General features: G+C 37.9%; 1 protein-coding gene and 1 long non-coding RNA gene across 6 annotated transcripts; one reads left to right on the forward strand and one right to left on the reverse strand.

Moving 5' to 3' along the window:
- Nucleotides 1-488: 488 nt before the first annotated feature.
- Nucleotides 489-8,567, reverse strand: LOC111249683 (alpha-2-macroglobulin receptor-associated protein). Its single transcript, XM_022803890.2, has 5 exons — nt 8,244-8,567; nt 4,737-4,997; nt 3,123-3,395; nt 1,729-1,916; nt 489-1,531 (listed from the first exon to the last, which is right to left on the reverse strand). The coding sequence occupies exons 1-5, from the start codon at nt 8,565-8,567 to the stop codon at nt 1,375-1,377; spliced, it is 1,203 nt and encodes a 400-aa protein (XP_022659625.1). The 3' UTR covers nt 489-1,374.
- Nucleotides 6,191-12,394, forward strand: LOC147756251 (uncharacterized). 5 transcript variants are annotated; one of them, XR_015326318.1, is made up of 4 exons: nt 6,191-6,560; nt 7,223-7,282; nt 7,464-9,603; nt 9,990-12,394. It is a non-coding gene; the product is annotated as an uncharacterized LOC147756251 (long non-coding RNA). The 5 variants fall into 5 exon arrangements; XR_015326316.1 differs by having other exon boundaries at nt 6,192-7,282; XR_015326315.1 differs by lacking the exon at nt 7,223-7,282 and having other exon boundaries at nt 6,192-6,796.
- The last annotated feature ends 1,062 nt before the right edge of the window (nt 12,395-13,456 follow it).

A 13,456-nucleotide genomic window follows, 5' to 3' on the forward strand; every position in this document is an offset into this window, starting at 1 on the left:
GTCGTGCGAATAAATTTGACAATATACAAACTACCAATACGCTTACCACGAGTTGCTAATTATTGCTGAAGCACTACCGGAAATTAGCATGTACGTTATGAAACACTATTTAGCATGGAAGCGCGAATAGAAACAAATTAAAAATAATTCAGGTCTCGCTTGCTTTACTAGAAATAATTATAGTGCGGCCCGCCCGTTCTTATATTATTTTTTGGGATTTTGGGCTAATTCTACATATTTAACTGATAGCAGTGAGTTTTATTCGGGTCTAATAGGATATGCTGTGACAACCGTTTAAAAATTCGTTTATGTATAAGGCTGTTTAACGTAAAGCACACATGTGAAAGCAAAACAAGATATGTAAGTGTTGTAATTTGGTCTGACAATTTAGACAGAACTAAAAATGAATGACAAGTTAGGTGAAAATAACTTGTTCGCATAGATCCAGCGAATAACCGCGTGTAAACTAGTTCGCAAATTAAACAGAGTTTATAATTAACCATTACTCACGTTCCTTTTATTTATTTTTCTTTATACATTATTGGTCGCCGTTTGTTTATATAGAGTTTGTTTCAGCTCAAATATAGCATCTGTCTATGAAATCGTCTTCTGTTTTGTGCAGGTCTGCAGGTAACAGCAATATGAAACATTGAATAAATAAACACCAGCTAGCTCAATAACATTTGTCTATATTTCGGTATTTTTGTATACATATGTGCTTACATACTAAAATGATGACGTTGTTTTTCTATATAGTTAAATTCTAATGTTAAAACGCACACATAGTACTGATAACATTAGATTAAGTTTCTTTTCATTCTTATTATGTAAATGATTACATATTGTTCAATATCATATAGCCAATTTTCGTTTACTATATCACCGTAAATTTGGCAATGTATCCAAGCTAATATAGCCAATTTAAGCACCCGTTAAGCTTTGTTTTTGAGCAATGCCACGAACAGACTTTGCCACGTTTTTCTGGCACGTAATTCATGGAACGAATCAGTCAGTCAGTCAGTCAGTCAGTCAGTCACTCACGTTAACACATATGCATATAACTTCGCGTTGAATATTAGCAATGATAATGTAAACTCTTAGCTTAAATATTGGTCTTTAAAAACAAAAATAAATCTACCTCTGCTTAGCAGTACTGACTGTTGTCAATACTGATCTTTTTTCAGTTCTTTATTGTTACACGACCGGAGGGAAGCAACCGTTGTCATTTGGACAAGATCGGAACAACTCGATCATATCTCGAAAGCCGAAACATATTTCGGCTAATATTTTTCGTCTAATCTAAGCACTGCGATGTCAAAGAATATGGTTATCTACGATGCCCCTATGGTGGTAAAATGCCGGTATAAATTACCATCAGAGCTCAGTTCGTCGTGCAATTCTGCCCCGCAGTTCGTTGTGAATCTTCTCAATCTTATGTTGAAGTTCCGCAACCTTGTTCTTTAGTGGTCTTGCTTCGTCGGGATTCTGTTTCGATTCGAGTTCGCTTGTGAAATAATGCAGCTTGTTCATCCTAAAAAATACGTAAATTAGCTTCATTTCATGATTTTTCGTCGACGTCGTAAAAAAATTGTCTGGACCACCATATATCTGTTTACAGGGCGTCCGGTTTTCATTAGCCGTTACATTTAACTGATAATAGTGTCTTATAATGATGTGTCTGTTTGTGACAATCAGACGGGTCCATTTGAAAACTCTCAAAATGTATACCTGTGTTCGAAATGATTCAGTTCTGCACGAAGCGAGCTGAGTTCTTCTTTGGTAAAATCAGCTCTCTTGGCCATTTCCCAGAGCCTCACAGCTTTTGCATTAGTGAATTCTTGTTCACTGAGCTTGGCTCTCACTTTATCGGCCAAAGTGTCGAAGTCATCTTTCAATTCCAGGTGCTTCACACGAATCTGTGAAACGATTTTGCGAGAAAGGAACCAATAAGTCTAGTTAGTGCCTCCACTGATAGTTATTTTGTGTAACATAGCAAGCACAGTTTAAATAATCATCCCTAGAATTTTTACATTCGAACTGATGCTGATCTTACCACTTTTCTGGCAGTTGAAATCAGCTAAATTTTGTTTCGCATTTGTCGTACATTGAACTCGTACATTGTAACTGCCTTCGCCGAGTCCACTAAACTAACGCCTGGTAGATATTGAAATTAACCCTAAAAATCTAGTTAAGGCTAAACAGTTAGCTTTTATTGACTTGGATGATAGAACGTTTTGAATCATTGACACTGTCTCATTGGAAATTAAGGCATTCATCATGTGAGAAAAATGTTCGTGCTTTATTTATGTCCGGTACTTGACCTGTTAGGCACTATTTCAGAATTCTGACTCTCAGCACAAAACGAAAGTGTGTCTACGCCCAGATCTAAACCTATACGGCTACGTGTCCTAAGTTTAACGGGCAAACACTTTGCCCATTACACTGTCACATGAACTGTTTATTGTTTTCATCCAGCTCGAAGATCCGTTACATAGCGGTTGACCTAGTTAATATCTTCACAGAAAAAATTATAAGATGAAAGTTAATATATATAAAGCAAGTAAATAATCGGCGTTGTATTTACCAGACAGAGTGCTAGTTGAGGATAGATTGGACACCCTTTTATGCGCTACGGACTCATAGGGATAATAGTGAATCTGCGACCAAAGATGGCCGAGTGAACAGTAGTGCATGAGCTCCTTGCGAATTGCAAAACTAAGTTTTAGAGTCATTTAAAAGTATTTATTTACTATTTATCTTTCCAGAATCGATTTCCATCATTTTAATATATGACTATACAGGCTCGGAAAGTAGGCACTTACTTACAAATGAAACCATTATCAGTTCGATTAGATTATTATTTATGGCGCAATCAAAAACGCATTGTTATCTTTGCCGATTCATTGTAGGGCAAAATCCTTCATGCTAGAGTAGATTTCTTGCTGATTTGTGACTTTATCCTGTAGAAACACGAATATAATTGCTAAACATCTATCTGCGCTAGGCGTTTTCTGTTTCAGCGACTAGATTATACCACAGTCCTTAGGGTGGCCGATTCATCCAGAGCTAACCTCCTACCGTACATCGTTCATATTTAAAAATATTCAAACTTAAATACGTACCTTTTCTATTCGTTGGCTTTCATTTTCATTAGAAATACTTTTGTTCTTTACTCGATCTTTTCCTCTTAAATTCTTTTTCTTTTGGTCATGCTCGCCTGTTACTACTTCGTCTTCAAGAAAATGTTCTACAGAGTTTTCTACCTCTGAGGTCTTCTCTCTTCGTTCATGCAAGTTATCCACAAAAGCGTAGTACTGGTCGACCTTCGTTTGATGATGTTCAAGTTCTTCTTTGAGAATCTTCATTTCTTTTTCATCAAGACCAGCCTCCTCAATCTGTTGGGACAAAGCATAATGTGAAGCTACCAAACAAAAGTGAAAAAAGGAAAATCTACGAAAAGCTTAACCTCGCAAACGGGCCCGAAGATCTACAGGAAAGATTTCAACAAATTGATGGCGTCAACGTTTGCATAGTTATTTTGAACAGCTAGTATTAAGTGGGTAAAAAAAAGTACTAACAATTTGTCAGCTTGCTTGGCTTGAAATTTATGGATCTCCGATAAAGTCGTGTTGACGTTGGTGTTGTTTGAAAACTGAGGCTTCCCTGAGGCTTCACCGTAGTATACTTACTAAAACTAATGACGTGTCTTTGAATAAATTTGACTAGATTTAAGATAGAGCGCTTTGAAGATGTGTGCAATTTCTGCAAGAACTCACTATCTTTTACAATCTGGTTACGATAAACGTAAATGCTGTCCAGGCACATAGAAACATTTGTACTGTTCATGGTCAAGTTACATTATCGGAAGAAGTAAAAGTGCTTCCATCACTCTCGTTCTAGAAATCTCGATGAGAAAGATGCTCCTCATAGTGGTTGACTGGTCACAGAAAAAGTTTATGAAATTATTATGGGAGACCAGCGTGTCAAGAGCCGTACCATAGCTAAACACGTAAAGATCTATTATCAAACAGGTTTCGACTATTCGAAGTGTACTAGCCATAAAAAAAGCTTGGTGTTTGGAAGCCACACGAAGTGAGGCAAGGGAATTACTTGGTTACCTTTTCTTGGCGAAACTTCACAGAAACGCAATGAAATTGTATCATTTTTAAGGCAATTGATTACGGAATTTGAAAAGTAGATTACATACGACAAAAATGTTTAAAAGAATTAAGCGTTCTCTGCGATCTGTGAGAAAGCCCGCCAAAAAAAGCGATGTATTTAGTGGTATTATAAAAGAATTGTGCGTTACGAACCGTTTCTGTCTGATGCGTGACTAAAGCCTCTACTATCAACAACTAATAGGTTTAGAGCAATTCATTGACAAAAAACGACCGGAGCTAGTGAACAGAAGAGGTGTCGTCTTCCACCATGGCCATGCTAGACCAGATACATCTTGAGCGCTACTCAGTAAAAACTTAGACAAGTTAGAAGGGAGATCTAGTGACCAGTCATATATATGTATATGTAAAACAGAGCAACGATAAGATTTGGTGAAAACCAAAACTTTAAAAAAATCAGAAAAATGGTATGTTTTAAGAAATATAATCTTGTCTTTTCCAAAAAAAAAGTTTCTCTACCTGTGCTGGCAACATATGCTATTATTTTGTATCGTACAAGGTGAAACTACTCACCTAAAAGCTACAAGTTTGACATGATTCTACTACATGTTTGCTTACCTTGTTCCACAGCTTATTAAGTTTCTTATCCTTGAACATGCGGTCAATCTGAAAGCCGTCCTCCGCACGAACTTCGTGCTCGGGAAAACTTCCTAACAAACCATAGCTCTCCACTATGGCAGATAACTGGGCTCTTAGACCTGCCTCTTGCAAGCCATCCTTGTCCTTGCCCCGCGCCTTAATCTTCTTGAACTCTACCTCGCGTTTGTCGTGAGTTTTGAGGTCATGAAACAGCGCTTTCAATTTCATCTCGTTCAGTATCTGTGTTAATTGTTCAAAAATGAAACACGTTCCTGTGTTAATAGGTCTATCGTTTTGGCTGCGATCTATCTTCAGGGACAGCGTACTTTAGCAGCGAGAATGTTTGTCTTTTAAAGGCCGAGCAACATCGAGTATAAATGCAAATTAACGAAACCATTATTTTGCAGCTTTAAGTAAAATTTTTTAAGTAGGACGTTTTCTTAAAACAGAATCAAGTCGAGAAAGTATCATGGGCCTGTTTGTCTTTTTTTTTTTTGCTTTGTTTGCCTAAACATCGTGCAGCATTGTAATAAATAATAATACGCAAATATTTTGTAAATGGCAATAATCACCAGGTGTCACACAGGTGATCGCAATTAGGGAGGCAAGCCATTCACTATGAAGGTGTTAATAACAGCTTGTTGAAAATGAGATTCGCCCAAATACGTATTGTATGTGAACGTGTTTCCAATGATAGATACCATCTATCGTTTCATGCAGTTTCATCTAGTTAAAGTCTAGTGAACAACTACTAAGTAAAAATCTAGTATAACAGTCAATGAGATACTCTTACATTTCTTATCGATGAAATCCTATCGATACAAGAAACCAAATTCTAGTTTTTGGGTTTTCAATTTTGATTAAAAGGACCTTATATATACATACATACATACATATATATATATATATACAGTAAAAGCCATGTGAAGTCGGAACCCGTATGTGTTTGATAGTGATAGTGGAAGATTTATGCCAAGCACTTACGTCTACGTTAGTTAATACGCAATCATACTAATAACTCTGCCGTAGTAAATATTACCCAACTATTATAAATGAAACCTATACGGATTATACCACGTGCTTGCACCCCAATTAAATAAATATACTAACTCTTCCTACATGACCGCAGAGACAATAATCGTAATGTATCACAAAAGAGGGTGGTAATTTATAATTGTGGACAAAACAGTGAGAAAAACTAAAAGCCAAATCAGTCGTACGACATGGACAAGCTAGAGTTTCGATTTATCACGAGAATATTGTGTACACCTCGACTGGTTTGTAGATTCGATCGTTTAGCATCCTGCGATTTAAAGGCGAAAGAGCCGGCGCGCAGCCTATCCGACAATCTCATCTTTCCGTCAAGAAAAGAGCTGGAAAAGGCTGCACTAAGCCAAATTGGCCGATGATTCATCATAAGATGCTACTGTGGTTTGCTTCTGAATGACGACGCCGGGCTTTCTAGCATAATCTTCCATAATAATTCAGCTAGGCGCGTTAGAGGAACGTCGATGTTGCTTTTAAAAAGCTCAGTCTGCAGAGAACCAAGATCAGAAGTCGGTTTCGCCTGAGCATGTGCGGCTGAGAGAAGGGGACTACACTAGCTTCTATTTTATGCCTTGATCCATTCGGCAAAATTTAGCGGATATGTATCCGACCCTGCGGGTTGCTTTAGAAAGCGTGCTGTGTGTGTGTGTGTGTGTGAGAGTGAGTGATTGAGTAACGTTGGAGAGCAAAAACTACTTCACACCTTTTTCTGTCACGTCAGCACCTCTAAAAAAAGCTACGAGAGGTTTATTAACGGTGAGCTGTGGGTGTGTCTAACGGCGTCGTGCGGTGGCTTGCTGATCGAAATCAACGGCAATTTGTCCTTCCATATCAAAAACGAGAGAAATATATTGTATAGGAATAAGCAAGATTGAGAAGTATTTAAACTGATTACGTTCCGGTGCACAACGCGCAAAAAATAATTCTTTCACGTATACAAATAGAAACCTGTCTCCAACAAGGATTCTAGTATTTATTGTTTTTTTCGTCTGGTAAGAATGTATTTTTCATATTTTGAAACGAATATATTTTAAAATAGTAGTAACATCAGAATTATAATAGGTCGACTCTGAGAACCAACAGGTCAGGTTCTAAGTTTAAGTCAGCCCCTGGTTTGTCGCAATAAACGCAGAACTTCTTAGGCCAAGAGCGTCGGATAAACCCGTCAATAGAAATATATGAAAATGACCGAATTCGGTTTTAAGGCACTAACTTAAACTAAATTTAGAAAAGCATTGGAAAATGTTTTGAGACAAATAAACGAGATTGGGCACGTGTCGTTAGTACGAAAGCCACACGGACACTAGTTATATAGTAGCCTTGTATATGTTGTAACAGCAGACCCGGAGCCTTCTGTTCTACTTCAAAGTCAGGTTACATCAGATCTAATATATTTAGTGGAATTCTATGCTATGCAGGATTGCGGAAAAACTTGGCTGGATTCTCAAGAAGCAAGGCATGCGTATGACCACTGTCAAGTACGTTGTGTGATCACGTAAAAGACGTCTTTCACTGACAACGTACATAAAAATCGTAGTTTTACGTGTGAACGTGCGCCCTAATTTATATTGCTTAAGTATCCATTTTCAATTGGAAGTTTGATAAGCCTATGATCTTAAAATCTTGCTGATTGACTCTGTTATTGTTGATCGTTTTTAGAAGTTAATGTCGCTCGAGTAGACCGAGTCTCACGCAACAAACGACAGGCTACATCTGGCGGTTGGATAGACATGAGCCCGCGTAATCGAACTGGACGTAATTAGCACCGGCCAACGAATCTCATTAGTAACAAGAAGCTTATAATTGAAAATATACGCTTACACTCGATAAGTCACAGCTTACACGTATTCGTTACACAGTTACAAGCATATAGCTTCAAAGAGATGTCTGACTTGCGTAATTGCACAATTACCTATCGTGTACACTGTACTGAGTAGAAATTCAAAATATATGCATAATATAGTCGTTGCCGAGCGGTGAAAAGCTAGGGATTCCACTGTTCAGCCGAGACTGCCATAACGTTCGTCCTACAGTAGGCGTTCCCTGAACCCAACAAGACTATGATATCTCGATTTACCCAGTTACCAAAAGGCAATATATTATTTTGTAAAATAAACACTTAAATAGGCAATTTGTAAGGGAACTATAAGAAACTCTCAATTCAAGATAGTAGCATATATCTATGTAGGATGTATACATGAAGAAACAGAATGTAATCTAGTCATTAAAGGTAACAGCGAGCTCTACGGGTAGCAAGCAAGTGACACACGATACTGAACTGTGACGACCAATCTTCATTTAGAAACGACTCAAAACTCCTGAGGATGTCAAGAATGAATGCCAACATAGGTCAACTGCCAGTGCCACTTGCTCTATTATTGACTGCAGCCTTTCAACGATATAGCTCACATGCAAAGTAATATCTCTTTAAATAGTTACCTTTTGGCCTTTCTGCCAAATATTCTGAATTTTCTGCATTCGGAACAGACGTTCAGTTGATGTCGAATAGTTTTTTGGTGGCCCGTCATAACCATCCGTCGAGCTGTTCTCCGCTGGTCTCCCAGTTACGGCGGTATCATTTTCACCGTTAGCATTTCTATTGTGACTGGTAGCACGTTTCAGTTTGTTAGGATCGTGATGGGGTCGTAGCTTTTCATTAGCCTCCTTCGAGTACTTGCTGAATTCTTTTTTCTTTCCGCCACTGCCGGCTGCGGCACACTCAATCGTAGTTAAGACTAAGCAAATCACTATCAGCAGTCTCATTTTGGCCCGCCACTGATTTCGCCAAACAGTATTGTTGTCGGTGCTGTTGCAACAGTCGACACTCTTCTAGCGTCCTGTAGGATAACTTCTGTTAAAGCATTAATCTAACAGAATTGCTGACGCGTGCTGTTCACTGTTTGACGTGTCGTCGTATAGTCGAAAGGTTAAGCAGTACACCTTCTCCAGCAGGAAATGGCGCTCACTTTCATTGTGTACTTCAATGAACACCGACCACCATGCAGTCACCGATAGAACATGCGAATACGTCAGCGCCACACGTTTTAAACATGCGGCGACTTCTGAGCTTTGGTCGTCGCGCTGCTAGTGCAAGGAAAAACGCGTATCTGCTAATGACCAATGCGCCGAAAAGGGATTTGTCGATGCACGCAGACACAGGCATCAACACAGGTAAACGTTGCCCAACCGCTCTGCATGTGTCATGTTGCTCGCTACCTGATTCGTCGTCGGCCTCGCTGTCTCTCTCTCCGATCGACGTGGGCGCCACCGTTTAAATTTTTCGCACGCGAAAGAAGCTGAGCAGCACTCGAGAGAATGGCAACAGAACTTCGCGAGTTCATTTCGAATTCGTCGGGAGAAATAACTTGGTTCCGGTGATTAGTTAAAAGCGCGACTACAGAGAAAATGCGAGTAATGCATCTATGAAATTTATGAACATTTAAAGAGTTTTTGTTTTTAATGTTCATCCTCGCCAGTCATTATCATTATTAATGTCAAAAACAGCTGAACTGTTCCTCAACTCAGTACAAAACGAATACATTTTGAAATTCATGGCTGTATTAGAAATTGAAAGTATCCAGTTTGTGATGAACTCTGATGGCAATGATTTAACAACCTAAAAGGCCAAGAACTTGAACATTCACTCATAAATTATGTTGTCGTGGTGTACATTACAATGTGATAAGGTGCTGTTTTCGCAATTGAATATTCCAAATGTACTCTGAAATAGAGGCACCAGATCCTGCTCAACTCACTTAGGCGATAAGCTCAACCGTAACCACAAGGCCTCATTTGCATGGTAACGACGCGATGATTAACAAAGATATGATAAAGAATACATAGATCATCTCACTTTAAAACTCTACTCTTGTTGACAAATGTTGACAAAGCTTGGACTTGAGGTTTCTAAATTTTCGAAACCGAAAACAGAGCTTTATAACGGATAAGATTATTTTATAGCGATGAGCCCTACAAATGCATCATTTTGACTAAACCAGTGCACGTGTACCACTTGATTTTCAACAACTATGTGGGTATAATTTATCACTAGTATTTTATATAATACATAGGGTTTATTCTTAGTACTCCAATGCGCATTATTGCTAGTGGTAACAGTAGAAGTAGCGTGCCATCTATATTTATGATTTCGGTGATTTCTGATGTATGTATTGCTTGTTCTTGCAGCTGGCGAAGCAAGCAATTTTGCGTGTAATTACTTCTTCCAGTAGTGGTACCACACCTTCTGCTCAGCTGTCGATGAACGTCCGATCGAGAGGGCCAGATATCGCACCCTCAGTATAACATTGCTATGTATTTACTTGTCGAAATTTGAAAATTTATGTTGAAATTTGCTCATGTGTTAGTACTCTTGCAGCAGTCACTTACATAAACTGGTTTTTGTCAGGGCAGCGTGATCTGTATGGTGTCAGCAGCGGTACCTATTGCCACGCAAAATGACACTAGCAATTAAGTTTTGGATGCCAAGGGAAAGATCTCGTAAACAAGATACAAATGCTTGGTTGATTCAAAAATGCTCTGGAACACACCGGATAATTCGACATTTGCGTTTACCTATAAAGGATCGCTTGTGTGAGAAAAAACTAATGCTATGCAAAAGGAGGTAAGAATCAGGTAATGGAAACATGAAGAAAAGGCACTAACGGTTCATTTCTTATAAGAAAAATGTCATGAGGGGTCTTCCATTCCAGCGGAAATGGAACACTTCATCCAAATCACATTTGACGGTGATCATATTTTGGGTGGTTTCCATGGTTTGTCTAGTCTGAAAAGAGGACCAAAACAATCTTCCACGCATAAAAAGAAAAACGTACTCGAAGAATCAAACTATGCGTTCCCCGCTTCGGTTGCATTACCCTAGTTACTGTTGTTAGTTATTACTATTGACAGTTAGCATCGGGAACTGGGGTTCCGCCAGGAAACAGGAGACATGTGCAATGCCTAAAGTAAGAAATGCGATTATAATCCACACTGAGAAAAGCTAACTCTGACGGGACCTAGAAACGTGACAGTTGGGAAATATGAAATATTGTCTAGTCCCCTTTTCTTAGTTAGAACGCTTCTGAGCTTCTCTGTCGCCTTTTTTTGATCGCCGAATTTAATTTAAGGCAAAAATAGAAATATACCAATGTCCTGCGCCTAAAAGAATGCATTTCTTGTCAGATATTTACTAATAGCTAGGCGTTGATACTATTGGATTATAGTTCAGCGCTAGCCGTTGCTACAAAGCCGCATACTATGCTTTCCCTTGGTCGCAAAGTGCTATCTGCTCAAGCTATCGGCAAATGTCCTGTATATATCGCTAGCACTATACATACCGTTTTGCATAGGAGTTACTCGGAGACTTATAAAGGTCGTTTGATGAGACTAACCAATATAATTTGAACGTATCAACCTTTCGCTACAAAAACTTGTTTACGTAACATTTTCTGAAGACACATGTAAAATAGGTACATACTTAAAATGCTTGTGAAGGTACATCCTAAAAATCATTAAAAAGAAAAAAATTAATTGAGCCATTACTGTATGGTTATTTTTGAAATAAGCCTTTGGCTTAGCCGGCAAAAATTTAAATGTTCTAACTCAAGCATCTCTCACAAACACCATTAGTCTTTTAAGAGATGTCGGTCTTCTACGTGACAGATTACAGTGTATTATTTTCGTTTCAACATCTTGTTCAAATCAAGAGAACTCTAAGCCTTTACTAACAACTTTACCTTACTCTATCCTAGGAACCCGAACAACATCACAATTTAGGTGCACAACAATGCATTTATGCAGCTCGTGAAGAGCTAATCCAATTATTTCATCGATACAAGTTACGGGGGTTATACAACTTGCTGCAATATCTACGACTCATCCAATATATGCACATATATGTATACGGGGTTAAGCACAGTTCTTCTTTAGCATTCGAAAACCGTGCAAGAAGGAAATTCTGCGATTGAAAACTGCTGATACTATCACTATTGCAGGACTGAATGGAACTGGAGGTATCGCAAAATGTAGTTTGCATCGTTTCAAATTGTCTACATATAAGTTAAATCATATATTCAGGGGGTTTACTTTTTGGATATAGTTACAATCGGATTCTAAATGCGTATGTTGTAAAGAACAACGCTCTCCGCGCGCTTAACTGAACAAGAATAATCTCCAAATGGTCCAGGTGAACCGTACACCGGTACGCGATTACATCCAAGGAAACATATGTTTGAATAAACAAAGGAAAAGAAAAACGTCCTTTGCTCTGAAAACACATAGAACCAATTCAAATTCGTGATGTGGAGCCCATATAAAGCGCATAATGATTTTATCTATTGAAAGAGTACGTGATTGGCCTCTACATCGTTGGGCGAAATGAGAAGTACACTCCAAGCGGACATTCTAACGCTAGCACTAATTTAAATCACCATTGTGAAAATCAGTACATTTTGCCCTGTTTTTGTTTGGCCGGCCAGGCGAAATTAGTCTATAGATTTGCAGACAGGGTAGCTCTTAACAGACATGAGCGGGATACAATTCTTTCATGCCATATATCGCTTTATAAATTTGTTTACGTATACCATCATTAATATTTTGTGTTTCTTTTTTTCTTTTTTTTTTTTTTTATTAGATTTCTCTGTATTTCATACGATTTCAAAAATAATACTGTACAACAAATGGAAATGAGAGGGCGACTTTAGTTTCTAGACGAGCCATTGCGCTGAGAGGAACAAATTTAAATTAAATCTGTTCTCCCTCGTTGATGCTCTAACTAATTTGTTTTTGATTAGAATACGTTCTCCGTAGAACGTTGACATCGTGACAATCTTTCCAGGAACTGTATTTACACGACATTAATCCTAAGTGCAAGATACCGCTACTCTACACAACCTATATCCTGTAACGCTGTCGGCTAATAGTACTAGGCTAATGTATTCATATAACGTATGCACGTTTTTAATTTTTAGTACCCATTTAGGTAGCCGTTACCCTAATAGAGAACATCGATAATTCGCGTACAGATGAAGCATGCATTGGATTTCCTTATATATATATATATATATATATATATACATAAGGAAAATAGAGGAATGTAGTAGAGTATAGAAGCAGTGTGATTATATGAAAAAAATCAATATTTTATAAACAAACCTGCACGTATGCACTTGTACGATATTCGCCACAAAGCAGTTAAAAATTTAATGCAAAATTTGATTTGTAATAAACATTTGTATCTATGAAAAAAATCTTCTTTATTCTTGGCCAAACATTGCAAGAATGAATATTGACTCCACCAAATAGTTCAGCAGATATACTTTCACCAAGGCTTTCCCTTACATTTTCTAGCCATTATGCATTTTCTTTTTTCGAGTTTTTTCGACTACTTTTATTATCGAAAGATTAAGTCATCGAAAGTACCTTATCGGTGCAGGCATCAAGCATTTGTCCTAACTAGAACGTTTAACAATTGACCTTAGATGGACTTTTTCCACCAGACCTATGGATCGGCATTGTGATTTCATCTCTATATGAACATTTAGTTAACAAACAATCTTCTGACATTCATCTTCGAAATATCTTTTGAGATTTAATTTACCCATAGCTATAATCTTTTCCTTAGTTTGTTTCCTTAATATACCTATATATATATA

Source organism: Varroa destructor, unplaced genomic scaffold, assembly GCF_002443255.2.
Source record: "Varroa destructor unplaced genomic scaffold, Vdes_3.0 BEIS01000004.1, whole genome shotgun sequence".
Taxonomy (NCBI): domain Eukaryota; kingdom Metazoa; phylum Arthropoda; class Arachnida; order Mesostigmata; family Varroidae; genus Varroa; species Varroa destructor.